The sequence below is a fragment of the Haliotis rubra genome, unplaced genomic scaffold (assembly GCF_003918875.1).
Source record: "Haliotis rubra isolate DU_JTF1 unplaced genomic scaffold, ASM391887v1 Scf321, whole genome shotgun sequence".
Classification (NCBI taxonomy): Eukaryota; Metazoa; Mollusca; class Gastropoda; order Lepetellida; family Haliotidae; genus Haliotis; species Haliotis rubra.
The window spans coordinates 842,561-857,978 of record NW_025766993.1 but is presented as its reverse complement, the minus strand read 5'-3'; the positions used below and the strand labels follow the sequence as shown (position 1 = coordinate 857,978).

At 40.5% G+C, this 15,418-nt stretch overlaps 1 protein-coding gene across 1 annotated transcript in view; it reads left to right on the top strand.

Moving 5' to 3' along the window:
• Window positions 1-15,418, top strand: part of LOC124283800 (E3 ubiquitin-protein ligase MYCBP2-like) — a 103,405-nt gene that overhangs the window by 23,961 nt on the left and 64,026 nt on the right. The window contains 16 exon segments of the mRNA XM_046719828.1: window positions 1,659-1,787; window positions 2,118-2,167; window positions 2,169-2,238; window positions 2,443-2,524; window positions 3,365-3,479; window positions 4,094-4,187; window positions 4,621-4,752; window positions 9,201-9,279; window positions 9,511-9,585; window positions 10,178-10,347; window positions 10,887-11,012; window positions 11,776-11,903; window positions 12,284-12,375; window positions 13,296-13,430; window positions 13,925-14,008; window positions 15,053-15,149. Of these exon segments, the coding sequence (XP_046575784.1) occupies window positions 1,659-1,787; window positions 2,118-2,167; window positions 2,169-2,238; window positions 2,443-2,524; window positions 3,365-3,479; window positions 4,094-4,187; window positions 4,621-4,752; window positions 9,201-9,279; window positions 9,511-9,585; window positions 10,178-10,347; window positions 10,887-11,012; window positions 11,776-11,903; window positions 12,284-12,375; window positions 13,296-13,430; window positions 13,925-14,008; window positions 15,053-15,149 (1,658 nt within the window).

The window sequence follows — 15,418 nt, the reverse complement described above, 5'->3', positions numbered from 1 at the left end:
TTTGCTGGTTGTAAAGGCGGACTCACACAAGCCTCCCTGTTGAATAGATAAGCTGAATTTGGTTGAGTCGTATTGTCTGAGTGATTTATCAAATTCAACAATTGGTATAAATCGGACGCTCGAACTCACGTTGATTGTGTCGCGAGTGTGTAGAGTCTGTTCTAGTTATTCGGCAAGTTGGATGTGGTGCGGCCAATCAAATAGCATTTTAGTGTCACGTGGTAAATGTTTATGTACAGGTACGAAACATGGCCATGTCTGCTTCAAAGAAACCAGGCCTCGATTTTTCACGGGAGGAAATGGAGCATTTTGTGGCTCATTATCTGTGAAGTAAAGTTGTAATATGACTGTTCATCTTCAGTTTCAAGTTCATAAATGAGATGGTTGTATGCTCTGTGCATATCGCAACGGAGAATCCAATGGTTCATCCAACAACTTCTCTTTTTCTTCGCTTTGGTATTCCCGTCTTCTTCACATAGTATCGATTCAGACATTTTGATACTATAGAAACAAAATACTGCGAAATATTATTAGACCGACACTAATACCAACAGATCAAATCGTGTGAGAGGTAGCAAATCGATGAGTCGATATTCGTTCCAGCCACCAAACTGGCATGTTGTTACGGCGAGTTGACCCATGTGAGTCATGCTTAAGAGTGACCAAATAGATAGAGGGTCAGTCTGAAGAATCTGGTAGGTGGCATGTCATGTTCCCCAGCTACATGGACCGTTGCTCCTAATATCTGTCATTAGATTGCCTGGTGCTTGATTTTTTTTAATTATTTTTTTTTATATGGGGTTTAACGTTGTGCTTGAGAATATTTCGCTCGTATAACGACGTGCATGCGTGTGTATGTGTATGTGTGACTGCTTGTACTAGCCCTGACTTAAGCTGGTTTTATAGTGCTAGCCCACTGAGATACCATGCCGCAGTGAAGCATGAATTTCCAACTCAGACACATTATACTGACTCCGAACCGACCCGTCCTTGTTGTACCCATTAATGCCGAGCGCAAGGCAGGGACCAACAAGTACCATAACGTCTTTTGGTATGACGCGGTTGGGGATCGAACCCGCGACCTTTCCAGTCGGACGCTCTAACCACTACACCACAGAGGTGGTCTCCATCCTGGATCACTGTCGTATCACCCAGTGCAGTAAAAACAACAAATAATACAACAATACATGATTTCCTGGCTGTCTTTTCACCGTCTATGAAACTTATGTCTCCAGTTATGTAAAGTGATTTCATGGTGAACAATATAGAGTTAGGTTTCCATTATTGGGAATTAGAGAAAATATGTTCTCATTCTTTGTTTCAATGTAAATCATGAATAGTGGTATGATGTGTATCATTTCTGTGCTACCTTTAATGAAATATCAGAGCTTTGCTGTTTCATCTATGAAACATTTTATTAAATAATGTCTCCAGTTATGTAAAGTGATTTCATGGGAAATTATATAGATTTAGGTTTCCATTATTGTGACTTTGTGAAAATATGCACTCATTGTTTGTTTTAATATAAATCGTGAATAGTGGTATGCTGGGCATCATTTCTGTGCTACCTTAAATGAAATATTGAAGCTTTGCTGTATAGTGGGTAGGAATTTTGCCTTGATTGAAGATGTTTACTGGCATAATTATGTTAATATAAGATGGACCAGTCCGTGTTTCAGCGAGTAGGCAGGGGGTGCGACATGTGGAGCAGTTGGGCAAACGTCTGGAGCAGAAGATCGAGTTACGGAAAGCTCAGCAGAAACTAGTCAAGGAGAAGAGACAACGGGGTCAGTGTTGCCACAGTTCGTGTTCTTGTGTTGAAAGTCTAAATGTCAATGTAACTAAAGAATCTAGATGAAAGGTTACTCATGCGATCATTTCCTGTTAAACTGTTTTTAGAAAAGTGAAAGGAATATCTGTAATTAAATAATAACTATATTGTTCTTGTCATATGTCTGCAAACTAACCATTGCTGAAATCCACAGCTTATTCACTAGCTACATCTTGCCATTGGTCTTACAAAGCTTGGTTAACCAGCTTTAAAGATAAGGAACATCTCATCTGATACATATGATAACATTTACTGAAACGGATGCTCTTTATATGTGTTCTATCAGAAGGTGGCAGTGATCCAGAGGCAGAGAACATCAAGCTGGTGAGTCTGCCGCCCCCTGGAGGTGCAGATTGGTGCGGGGGACGTGCAGGTGACGCAGATAACTTGTGGTCAGCACCACACTGGTCAGTAGCATTTCTACACTTACTCTACATGCTTTCATTGTCTTTGATAAAGTACGGCAGAATATGTCCTTTCTTTGCATGGACAGTTTTTTGTTTTGAAAGACTGAGAAATGTAATGGGGACTCATTCAAAACTAGGGGTGTATGACAATATACATGATAATGTTGCTGTATCATTTTCATTTGAATGATTTTGTTATTTCAGTGGTGATGCTACAGAATGGAGATGTGTACACGTTCGGCAGCAACCACCAGGGTCAGCTTGGACTAGGAGACACTGGAGTCAGGTAATCCTATATCTATATAATCTATGTATTTTGTCCATGTGTACAGTTCAGTATACACTCTCCAATTAGAAAACCAGTCAGGTTTATCTCTGCACTCAGGAATTAGTGAGTGAATATTGCTTTATGCCAAATCAGCAGTTTTGAGGCTGTGGAGCATGTGTGATGAATAATCTCCTTGTCTCTTTGAAAGTATGCAAGTGTTGTGTTATATGAGTTGACAGCAAGGAATGGGGGTGTAAAACTATCATTGGTTGCTTGGTTTGTTGTTTAACGCCGCACTCCGCAATATTCCAGCTATATGGCGGTGGTCTGTAAATAACTGAGTCTGGACCAGACAATCCAGTGATCAGCATCAATGTACGTAATTGGGATACGATGACGTGTCAACCAAGTCAGCGAGCCTGACCACCCAATCCTGTACGTTGCCTCTTACGACAAGTATGGGTTACTGAAGATCAATTCTATCCCAGATCTTCAGTGGTTGTAAAACTAGGACTCTTGGCCCCATCAAGAAAGCGTGACAATAGTAATACAATACCTTGGCAATGTTTGTTCACCTCAGATGTGCTTCTCTCTTCACTGCCTTTACATCTGGCCTGAAGACCCATCTGTTCCTTAATTACTAAGTTGTATGTGCTTAGAGCATGCCCGTTCAGTGCCATATAACTGGCCCTATTATCATTAACCTCAAAGTGGTTACCTGCAGGTTTTGCTAGGTTTTTCAGGTTTGTGACTAAATGATTCATACTTTGACAAGTTATGAAACAGACAGATATTGATGGCCAGTTATTGGTGAGTACGTTGTCTGGACACTGATGTCGTTCTGTGCTTGTATTGTAGAGGCAGCCCCAGCAAGGTGCCCCTTCCTCTGTCCGCAGTCCAGGTGGCAGCAGGCAGCTATCACTCAGTCATATTGCTAACCAGCGGTCAAGTCTACACATTTGGCAACTATCAGGTAAGAATAACTTAGCAAATAGCTTGCTTTCCATGCATTTTCTGGATTGAGTGAGTGAGTGAGTTTAGTTTTACGCCGCACTCAGCAATATTCCAGCTATATGGCGGCGGTCTGTAAATAATCGAATCTGGACCAGACAATCCAGTGATCAACTACATTAGCATCGATCTGCGCAATTGGGAACCGATGAGATGTGTCAACCAAGCCAGCGAGCCTGACCACCCGATCCCGTTAGTCGCCTCTTACGACAAGCATGGGTTACTGAAGATTTTCTGAATGGAAGATTTTCATGTTTGGTTCTGAATCAATTTTTTTTTTTTTTTTTTTTTCACTTAAAAACCAAAAAAACAATTGCTAGATCACTTGTTTTATATTGTACCATGTTTATTGTCTCTGAAAAGCTGAAACAACTAACATATAGTTGTTAAGTGGTATTTAGAATCTTTTGTTAGCAAAGACAGGACTGACTACAGACTCAAACTGCTTTATCGTTCAATATGAATCGTGATTACTTGTACGATGAAGGTACAAGCATCTGGGCAGAAAGAACGAAGATGTTGAAATTCCCGTTATAAGTCAATCCCTTATTCAGTGAGACAATGTTTGTGTTTCAGAAAGGAGCACTTGGTCGGATGGGGCCTGATGAGGGTGGAGTGAAGAGCAAGAAGGGACCATGGTACTCCATCCCTGGACCAGTTCCTGGAGTTGGTAAGTGACAGCTGCTTCATCAACATCATAAAAGAGGACAGCTGAAAGATGCAGGCTGGCATATTCTACATGGAATATTGAAATACCTTGCCTTCAGGATATATGCTAATATACTCATGTGCAGACAGACACTATAGTGTTGTAACTAAGAGAAATGTTTGATTGTGATGTCACAACTATGTATTCCATGGTTTAAATGCATATAGTCTGATTCTCAGTGTATGTAGTGATTTATGCAATACACGGAACATATGAAACAGCACGTAGTCCTTCAAACTTTCACCGGCCTTGGGACTAGTAGAGTAGTGGGTGTGTTATATTTCTTGCATCACACCATTCCACTTGAAGAAAAAAAAAAAGTAATTTTGATTGAAATAGCCATGAACATTTCAGTGTCTCATTTATCATTGGTAAGTGAAAATGGTAATTGCAGGTTCAAGATTTGGTCGTCGAGCCACATGGATAGGAGCCAGTGGGGACCAGACTTTCATGAGGGTGGATGAGTCACTGATAAATGCTCACACCCTCGCCCGCTCAAACCTGTTCGCTAGTCAGACATGTATAGGTGAGTGTTTAATGGTTTGCTAACTGTCCAGGAGTTTAGGATAGGTTCCAGTAACTCTTGCTCGTCCATTGAGGTGACTCCATGGATCTGCTGGTCAGGTTTTGTGACGTCACTGGTTGCATGTCTTTGTACACTGACAGCTTGAACTGATGCTCACTATATCAACCACTGAATCATCTGGCCCCAAATTTGATTATTAAGGGGTTGCTGTCATATGGCTAGTATATTGCTGAATGTGGCATTGAACATACAACCCAATCAGTATCTCAGCATGAAACTGGGCCTGAATGTTTTTCAGTACCATGTACAGTGAGACCCTGGATACCCGGACCCCAGATATCTGGAAACCCCGCTTTCCGGTCAATTTTCACGTTATAAAAGTGACTATCTATAGCGGATATGCGGTTTCCGTTCCCGGACGGTAAATTTTACAAACTAACCGACTAAATCAACACAAAATTGACTCACTTATCTGCACGAATCTTTGATCTTCCGCTGACCATGTGAAGTGCAAGTGCCCCACGTGTCTTGACACGAGACACGGTCTGCTAATCCGGATTAATGACCAATCAGCAGGGTATTGGTGGTGATTAGTAGCCCTATCTGGCACAGAGTGAATTGTAATACTTTGGCAAATCAAAATGACCATGCTGTTTTGGAAGTGATTTTAAACCAGAAGTGTATGCTCGCTACCGTTTCAACACGTAAGCCTGGATGACAGAAATCCAGATATCCGGATATTCAGTTATCCGGACGATTTACGCAAAAATGAATGTGTCTGGATATCCGGGGTCTCACTGTACTAGACTTAGACAGGGATTGGGAAGTAAAATGGTTTCTGTGTTGGGCAAGCCCTTGGTGTGATCCTGTAAGGATCTGTTTGGTCTTTGAAATCATGTAATACTGTGATGGTGTCTAATTCTTCACAATATCAACCACTAGGCTTGGGGTGAGAAGGTAGTATGTGGTTAAAGCATTTGCTTGTAGCGCCGAAGACCCGCGTTCAGTTCCCCTCATGGGTACAATTATGATACTATCTGAGAAATGGTGCTAATCACAGATTTGGTTCAAATGTATACATACATAAAGACATGTGTAGGAGTCTGGGGATACAATGATTCAGTCAGATAAATAAACAGCCTTGTTGGTATCTATACTTAGTTCCAAAAGAAACGTGACATTCATGTTTGTTTTTTAAATTGCCATAATTGTTTTATCTACGTTACATTCATAACGAAAGTGCATGTTAAATGTTCTTTTAAACCAGTCTTTGAAATTAAATTTCTGAACAAGACTTTTTACTTTTAACGTCAGATTAGCCGTAACAACTGAATCCAATTATTGCACATTTTTATGGGAAAGAAAGCAGAAACGCATCACATAAACGCATGCCCTGATGCATTGTGCACGTGAATTTAATGGTACGACACTTTCTTCAAGAAAAACGAGAGAAAGAACCCTTTAAAAGATGCGACGGCAGTTTCTGTTGTGTTCTTTTTCTGAATGGTTCAGAGAACAATATGCCACGTCTGAGCAATGAAGCACGTCTACGTGCTCTTGGGATGATTAATGCTGGTTCCAGTGTTGTCAACGTTGCACAACATATGGGAGTACATCGGACGACAATTTACTGACTGATTGAACACCAAAATCAAACAAATTCGGTGAGAGATCGACCTAGAGATGGCAGGCCACAAGTGACGTCACACAGGCAAGACCGTTATAGTATGACCAGAAATTATTGAGAATTTTAGGAATATGTTTAATTGGATTTCTAGTATAAACAACCTTGACCAGCTATCGAGTGCTTGGTTTCATTCAAGAGAGACAACTTCATTAAAACCTTTTTCATTAGTTTGTGAAGAGTTATTCCCCTTTGTTTACTTGCTAGCAGACGACATTTTCAGTGATCCTCAGTATGGATGATTTAGAGAAGAGGAAGTTGATTTTAGAGTATTATAACAAGGACATCAGATCAGCTAAAGTGATTTCAAGTAGAACAGGCATCCCTTTGTCCACTGTTTATCATGTTTTGAAAAATATTGCAAATGGATATGGCATTAAGCACCAGGGAGGTGCAGGTAGGCCCAGAAAATTGACTGTCGGTGACAGGAGGCGGCTTGGTATTCTTGTTTCTAACAAACGAAATAGTTTAGAAAACTTAAGGCTGGATATGATTGATAAAGGAACTGTAGCTGTCTGTAAGGAGACAATTAGAACTGAGCTGCATGCAATGGGTTGGCAGAAAAGTCGAGGAATTCCATCACCAATCATGAAACCTGAACAAAAGGAGCGAAGGTTGAACTGGTGCTTACAGCATAGAATATTAACTGGGACAATGTGATTTTCTCAGATGAAGTTCTGTGTGGCTGTTTCCTAATACACTGAAATTCTGGACCAAACAAACTGAAAAACCATTGTATCAGCGCCCAAAGTACAGTCCGAAATTTAACGTGTGGGGGGGCATATCTGTGTTAGGGGCAACGCACCCTGTGTATTTGAAGGGAATATGAACAGTGAGCGGTACACAGACATTCTCGAGGGACATTTACTTCCATCTGCTCACGTGTTCTATGGAATTTTTTGGATTTTCCAGCAGGACAACGACCCCAAAAAATCGTTCAAAGCATTCACAGGCCTGGTTTCGGCCCCGAAATACGACATTATTAGATTGGCCAAGCTATTGCCCTGACCTACATCCAATAGAAAATGTTTGGGGACTTACGAAGGAAAGTGTCAATAAGAAAAATCTGACAAATATTGCTGAAATGAAAGAAGAGGTGGTCCGATATTGGAACAGCATAGACCACGACTTTCTAACTTCTTTGATCAGTAGTATGCCCCGCCGCATTGAAGCCTGCATTGCTGCCCATGGTTACTTGACAAAATACTAACTGTTCACCTGTCTTTGAATCTGGAGTTATGTTCTGCTAATATTCACATTTAATACGTGAGTAATGAGTGAATTTTTTTTTTAAATTTTACAATCTTTAAATTCTCAATAATTTCTTGTTGTACTGTACATCGTAACGTCACATGTTTGCAACCATTTCTTCCAGCTACTGTTAAAACCCGTCAGACAATTGGGATTCACAACAGACCAATTTCAGGAAACACTGTGTCGACGTTTTAGAGCACACCGGCTACACTGTAGGAGACCCTATGTTGGACCGATTTTGACGCCACGGCATCGTCGTCTGCGCTTAGCATGGGCTCGCCAACATCAACATTGGAGATATGCACAGTGGCAGAACGTTGTTTTCTCAGATGAGAGTCGTTTTTGTGTCCACGTTGCAGATGGGAGAGTGAGAGTATGGCGTCGATGAAATGAACGTTTCAGAGACTCATGTGTTCTGGAAGTGACCGCTGGGGTGGGGCATCCCTTATGATGTGGGGTGGAATAAGCTGGGGAAGGCATGTACCACCTGTAATCTTCCAAAACAACGGTCAAGGTCGTGGAGGGGTGTAACTGCATGACCCTACATTGACGAAGTCTTAAGGCCTGTTGTCGTCACGCTCTTTAGACCTAGACCACAGTTGCAGTTCCAACACGATAATGCCCGTGCCCACACCGCCATTATCACAGGACAATTCCTGGCCAATCACCACATCCAGACAATGGTTTGGCCACATCTTAGTCCTGATTTGAATCCAGTGGAACATCTCTGGGACGAGTTGGACCGACGCCTTCTTCAAAGACCAGTTCCTCCACAAAATCGGCAGCAGTTGGAGAATGCAGTGTTGAATGAGTACAATAACACTACCTGTGCTTTCATTCGATGTTTGTTCATGTCCATGGGAAGATGGTGTACTCATATGATAAACAATAATGGTGGTCATACCAGGTACTGATAACATCGAATATCAGCTTAAGCTTCTAAACGTGTCTACTGCAGACGCTTCAGGTTGGACACAATAAAAATTTCATCAGATCCTAAATCCACTGTCGTTGTTGTTGTCTTTTATCTTTCCTTGGTGTGTTCTGTATAAAGCATATAGTGGCAGGAAGCATGTATGTGGGATAACAGTTCTTATTTCAAATGGACATGTCGCGTTTCTTTTGGAACTAAGTATATGACAGGACTCAACTGTATGTTATTGCTGTCCAACTATCTATGACCGCCTCCATGATGTAGTGGTTAGAGCGTCAGCCCGGAGAGCGGAAGGACGCGGGATCGATCACCGACCGCGTCATACCAAAAGACGTTAAAACATGGCACTTGTTGGTCCCTGCCTGGCTCTCAGCATTAATGGATACAACAAGGACTGGTTGGCTCTGAGTCAGTATAATGTGTCTGAGTGGGGTATTCATGCTTCACTAGTCTAGTACAAGCAGCCGCACATACACATACACACGCATGCACGTCGTCATATAAGCGAAATATTGTCAAGCACGGCGTTGAACCCAATTTCACTTCACCTCACCAACTATCTATGTTTATGTGCAGGTTTGATTCCGAAGGGCGAGGACAGTACAGCCATAATGAAATGTTTGATGATTAGCAAAGTGGATGGAAGTTGTAAGAGGTAGGTTCAACATAACTGTTGCTTTGTACACTTTGAAGTTGATCCAAGCAGAATTCTCCATGTCAGATAGAATATTAAAATTCTGCTTGACGGATTTTGAAATCAAGGTATCCAAATATACCCTCTAAGCTGTAAATCGTTTAGCATCCCTGGTTGTTTGTAGAGAACCTCATGATTGTATCAGTTATGCTTTTTCTTCAGTGTTTTATTATTTGATTGATGATATTTCAGCTTCAGCGGCTCGGAACAGGTGGACTTGAGTGACCAGGCAGTATGTCTTGACCCTGTCTATGATCTTCTCTGGGGGTAAGGAGCAATGTGTTATATGTTATTCCTGGCAACAGTGTATGAAAGATTTAAGTTCTTGAGATGTTTACCTGGGATCACCCAGTCTTTGAAGGCTCTGCAAGTTAGCAGTGGCCAGAATTCGTGGGGCTGAATTCCAGGTTCACCCGACTTGGTTCATCAGCAATATACTTGACCTTATTGGTTGTAAATATCTGTGACCTGTGTCACTTTGGATGCTCCTCCCAGCTGACAGTCCAAGATAAAAACTGAAATACAGTTGAAAGAGGTGTGATGTTCTATTGCCACCATTACTAACTTTTATGTTTTGAAATTCTACCCTTTTATCATGTCAATTATAGTTCATAGAGTTGTGTTTGTCTAAGTTACTTTGTGTGTCTAGTTTGATTAGTGGTGAAAGTGTGATATTTGCCTGCTTCTTATTTTTAATGTATGTTTAATATGATTTGTTCTCCTGAGATGGTTGAGATATTGCTCTCTCACTCACTCACTGAAAGGAAAAAGGAAGCAACTATGAAGGAGAACATTTGTTGGACTCTTAAAACTCTTTTTCCGTGTAGGTGCAGATATAATCCTGGATCCTTCCTTTCAGATACTGTCCAAAGACCCAGGAAGTGAACTGCTATAATGTCCTGGTGACAGAGTCACATGACCTGCAGAGTGTTGATCCGGGTTACTGTGACCTGTTCAGCCCTGAGTTGGCCGTCCCAACCAGGATGGGGTGCCATGCCACTCGCTCGCATGCAGCTCTACATATGCTGGGTGAGTAGTAAGTCTGGAAGATGTGCGTTGTATGAAGATATGGTGGCTGAGTGGGTTAGATGGCTGACTTTGTGTGCTGGTTATTAGGTGTTTGACTCTGAAAAAGTGTAGGTTCAAATCTTGAAGGGACTCAACCTAACCAAAGTACTAGAATCCGTACTTCATGTACTCATTTACACATTTTGATGAGGATAATCATAATAATCCTAATTTAATCAGGTTTTCTGATAAGCGAAATTAATCATGTTTGCTTCATCAATGTTCGATACCTCAACTCTACGTTGGAAAGCTTTTCCTTTTCCTTGTAAAATGCAGCGTTCAAACAGTTTTGAAAAAGGCCTTAAAGCTTGTGGTCTGTCTTGATTTGGCCTCCAAATGAACTTCTAGAAAAGGGATAGCAGCCATTTGATATGAAGAAATTTAATTTGATAGTTTTCTTTTCTGACCCTTCTAAAAATTTAGAATTTGGAAAATGAAATTCTGTATAAATCCTAATGTGTCATCCATAAACTGATTTCATTTCCTCCCTCCATGTACAGGATCCCTGGACACCCTGACGACAGCCCATCTCCTGAATATGACTGTGATAGAGGAGGCTCGCGAGAAGCAGTCCACTTCAAAGATATACACTAGGGAGGACTACTCCATCATCAACAGATTTGAAAGTAAGTGCTTGGAATAATCTAGTCCTTGGTGAAAGTTGCCTCCCTTAGATGTGCCAGGATCTTCTGATCATGGGTTCATGTAACTGGTTTTCATCCAGATTTTGATTCTTGGACGGTCAACACCATACCTGTGTTCTTGTGTTTTCATCACTTCTGTCTTCTCTCTTGGTATATTATAAGTTGTTCACGGATCACGAGTGGGACATGGGTGATGTACCCTCCATGTTTGTTTATGTTCTCTGAGCTCGAATGTATTTATTTTACCGAACACCTCAATGTTAATTTTGAACTGTTTGAAGCACAGGTATTGGATCATAATAAGGAGTACCAGAGTCCAATTATCCAATATGACAAGACAGACAGCAAGAAAAACAAATATAGAGTTACCTACCTTCCATTGATTTGCATTTGAAAAACATCGGTAATTTCTTTACATCATACGTGACTCAATTATTCGAGATAAAGAATTACTAACACATTTCCACATTTTGGCATTTCCATTTTGCTTGTAAACGGGTGCATTGAAACTAACAGAGGAGTGCTCAGCCAATCAGAAAATGACATATGTGAGGTAAGATAACAAAAGTTGTCCATTGGTCTCGAGGGGACATAAGTTGTACCCTCTATGTTAGTTTATGTTCCACGAGGGGATATAAATTGGTGAAGGGGGCACAGCAGAAATGCAGCTGTAATATTGATGTAAGAGTCTTGTGGATCACAACATAGTCTCTGTGACCTAATGGAGAGTTGTCTTATCCAACAGGCCATGGTGGAGGGTGGGGGTACTCGGGCCACTCAGTCGAGGCCGTCCGCTTCATGTGTGATACAGACATTCTGCTGGGAGGATTTGGACTCTTCGGAGGGAGAGGAGAGTACTTTGGTAGGATAAAGGTAAGGGAGATAACTGCAGCTATGTTCTGTGTATTTCTCAAATTACATGTGAATGAGCCGAGTAAGAAGTAACTCCGAAATGTTGTGTGAACAAAACAAAGAAGTTGATATCCAGAAAAATCTTTGCCTCATGTTCATCACTTATAAAGTACCAGTCAGTACAAAAACAGCACACAAGAAAAGCAAGACTTACTGCCAAACATTTTGTTTTATTCATGCCTTTTACTGTGTGTCAAAATCCCATAATGTAATACACACACTGGATATAAGCCTAATATGCCAACACTTGTCACTAATGAGTCAAGCTGGTATCATGTTTCTGACTGAAGTACTTGTGTATAGGACATATTGCATCTGTATGTTGGCATCATGTGCTCCAGATATTTGAACTGGGAGCCGATGGAGGAGAAAATGAGACAGACGGAGAACTGATTGCAGAGACGGAGGAAGTGCCATTTGAATGTGGAGCAAGGTAGGACATATCTAGGCAACTGTGTGTAGATTACTCAAAGTATTGGGGAATCTGATTTTCCAAGCATAAGGTCTGGTTTTCATTGATAGTCATTTTGTTTTTTAAACATCCCCTGGCCCCTCCTCCACCAGCAATGCCCCACTGTGATGTTGCTTGAATATTGCTTCAAGCAAGGTAAATCATACTCATGTACTCATTCACTATCACTCAGCTATAGCTTTACAGGTAGACCCATCGAAATAACTGAGTATTCATATAAGTGGACACAATGCTAGGAGATATTTACAGTAAGGATTTTGATGCTGTTGTTCTGATTCTGAATGTGTGAAGAACTAACTGAATGTGTAAACTTTTGCGTTGATGAATTTCTAAGAATTTAACTAATTTCACTAACCCCTAATATCTAAATTCTAACTCTATTAATGTTCAAAACCTGACTAATACTAAACTAATCTAACCATGAATACTAGTGTCTAACTTCTAACTTTCTTTACTAACTAAACCCCACTGATTGTCTAAGCTAATTTATGAATATCTAACAACTTACTGACTTTCTAACCTAACTCTAAATTTACGTCTGGCATCTGCGAAGTTGAAAACTGAATTCAGTTAAAATTCTAACATATGAAATCTGGGAGCATGTGTAGTTCACTCGCAGGCAAATCTCGTGCAGTCAGTGTCTATGCGTTTCCATGAATGTTTTTAAATTCCATAAACACTTACTGAACGAGATGCGTGTGAGTGAACTCTCCTGAACAGCTGTATCTACAGAGGTTATTCAGCAGGTTATATTGATACTATTGTTGAAGTTCTTCAACTAGTTGACTTTCAGCTGAAAGTGTCATGTTTTGAACAGTGATAAAACTTCACCCAATTAAATACCAATCACCTGTGTGTCAACCATCTGATATACTTTGCAGGGAGAAGTATGCCATGCTGTTTGACGAGCCTGTCCACCTACAGGCCAACAACTGGTATGTGGCCTGGGCACGTATCTCTGGCCCCAGCAGTGACTGTGGTTCCAGCGGACAGCCCTCGGTCACCACAGATGACCAGTGAGTAGCCACTGAAGCTTGTACAAAGCCTGACAGTTAAGATATAGATCCCTTCAGTGTTTTGAATCTTAGTATAAATTTAATACAACTTCATCTGATCTGAAGCCAGTCCTGAGTTGGAGTATATTCATGATAATGAATTGAATTGAATTGGCAAATATAATCTGATTAAGTATGGCCTGAAATGTGGAGTTTCGACTCATTAGTCACTGAAACATATGCATTAACAGCATGATGGATGCTGATATAGGAATCATTATTTTGATAATCAAGAACATGGCTAATAAAATTGGTGCTTTGGGCAAAATATCAACCATGTATTGCTTACACTGAAGATAATGAAATGAGCAGGTGAAGCAAGTGTTCAACTGTTTATATCATTTGACATATCTGATTTGTGTTATATTGTGTTGATACATGACCTTCTGAAACAATAACAGTATTGTGGACCATGGTACTGTGATGCTGAATATGGTCCATGCTGTTTGTTACAGAGTTGTTTTTAAGTTCAAGAGCTCCAAGAAGTCAAACAATGGCACTGATGTAAATGCTGGGCAGATTCCACAGTTGCTGTACAGGTGAGTTGATGGCATTAGTGTATCGTGTTTAGTTATCAGGTGATGGCAGAGATGTATCAAGGTCTTTTATTAGTTGATGGTAATAGTGTTTATAGAATCTTTATAAGTTGATGGCATAGAAGTATTGGGATCCTTTATTGGTTGATCGTATGGGCGTAACAAGATCCTTCATTGGTCGATGGTGTAAATGTATCACATTCATTTACTTGTTGCTTGTATAAATGTATCATGTTCCTTTATTGGCCAGTGGTACAAATGTATCACATTCCTTTATTGGTTGATGATACAGATGTATCTCATTCCTTTCTCGGTTGATGGTATAAATGTATCACCTTCCTTTATTGGTTGATGATACAGATGTATCTCATTCCTTACTTGGTTGATGGTATCAATGTATCACATTCCTTTATTGGTTGATGATACAGATGTATCTCATTCCTTACTTGGTTGATGGTATCAATGTATCACATTCCTTTATTGGTTGATGATACAGATGTATCTCATTCCTTTCTTGGTTGATGGTATCAATGTATCACATTCCTTTATTTGTTGATGATACAGATGTATCTCATTCCTTTCTTGGTTGATGGTATCAATGTATCACATTCCTTTATTTGTTGATGATACAGATGTATCTCATTCCTTTCTTGGTTGATGATACAGATGTATCTCATTCCTTTCTTGGTTGATGGTATCAATGTATCACATTCCTTTATTTGTTGATGATACAGATGTATCTCATTCCTTTCTTGGTTGATGGTATCAATGTATCACATTCCTTTATTGGTTGATGATACAGATGTATCTCATTCCTTTCTTGGTTGATGGTATCAATGTATCACATTCCTTTATTGGTTGATGATACAGATGTATCTCATTCCTTTCTTGGTTGATGGTATCAATGTATCATGTTCCTTTATTGGTTGATGATTCAGATGTAACAAGTACCTTTATTAGTTGTATCAAATCTGGCAGCTGGTATTTGTGTGGCATAGCTGGAATATTATTGATGATGTCATTGTTGCTGGTTTTTCCCACCCTCAGATTGCCATCCCGGGACAGTCCGAGTGTCATCAGGAGGACGGAGCTAGTGGAGCCTGCACATGTCCTCAGCCAGGACTTTGCCCACTCCGTCACACCGGTATGTGTATATGTCCTATTGGAGGCAGCGTAGGATGTGTCAGGTTATTTAGTGGCTACTAAGAGTGACTGAGTTGCAGCCAAGAGGTTAAAGCATTTACATGATGTTACTGGAAAACAGCTAAAAACAGCATGAAACTTTGCTGTCTCAGGATAGGTTGGTTCTGCTGTTGAAAACAAAGTGTGCATGGCCTCAGTGGATTTGCTGCAAATCACAAATTTGCTTTGAAACACTTTCTCCTTCCTGTAATGACAGACTAAGATTACAAA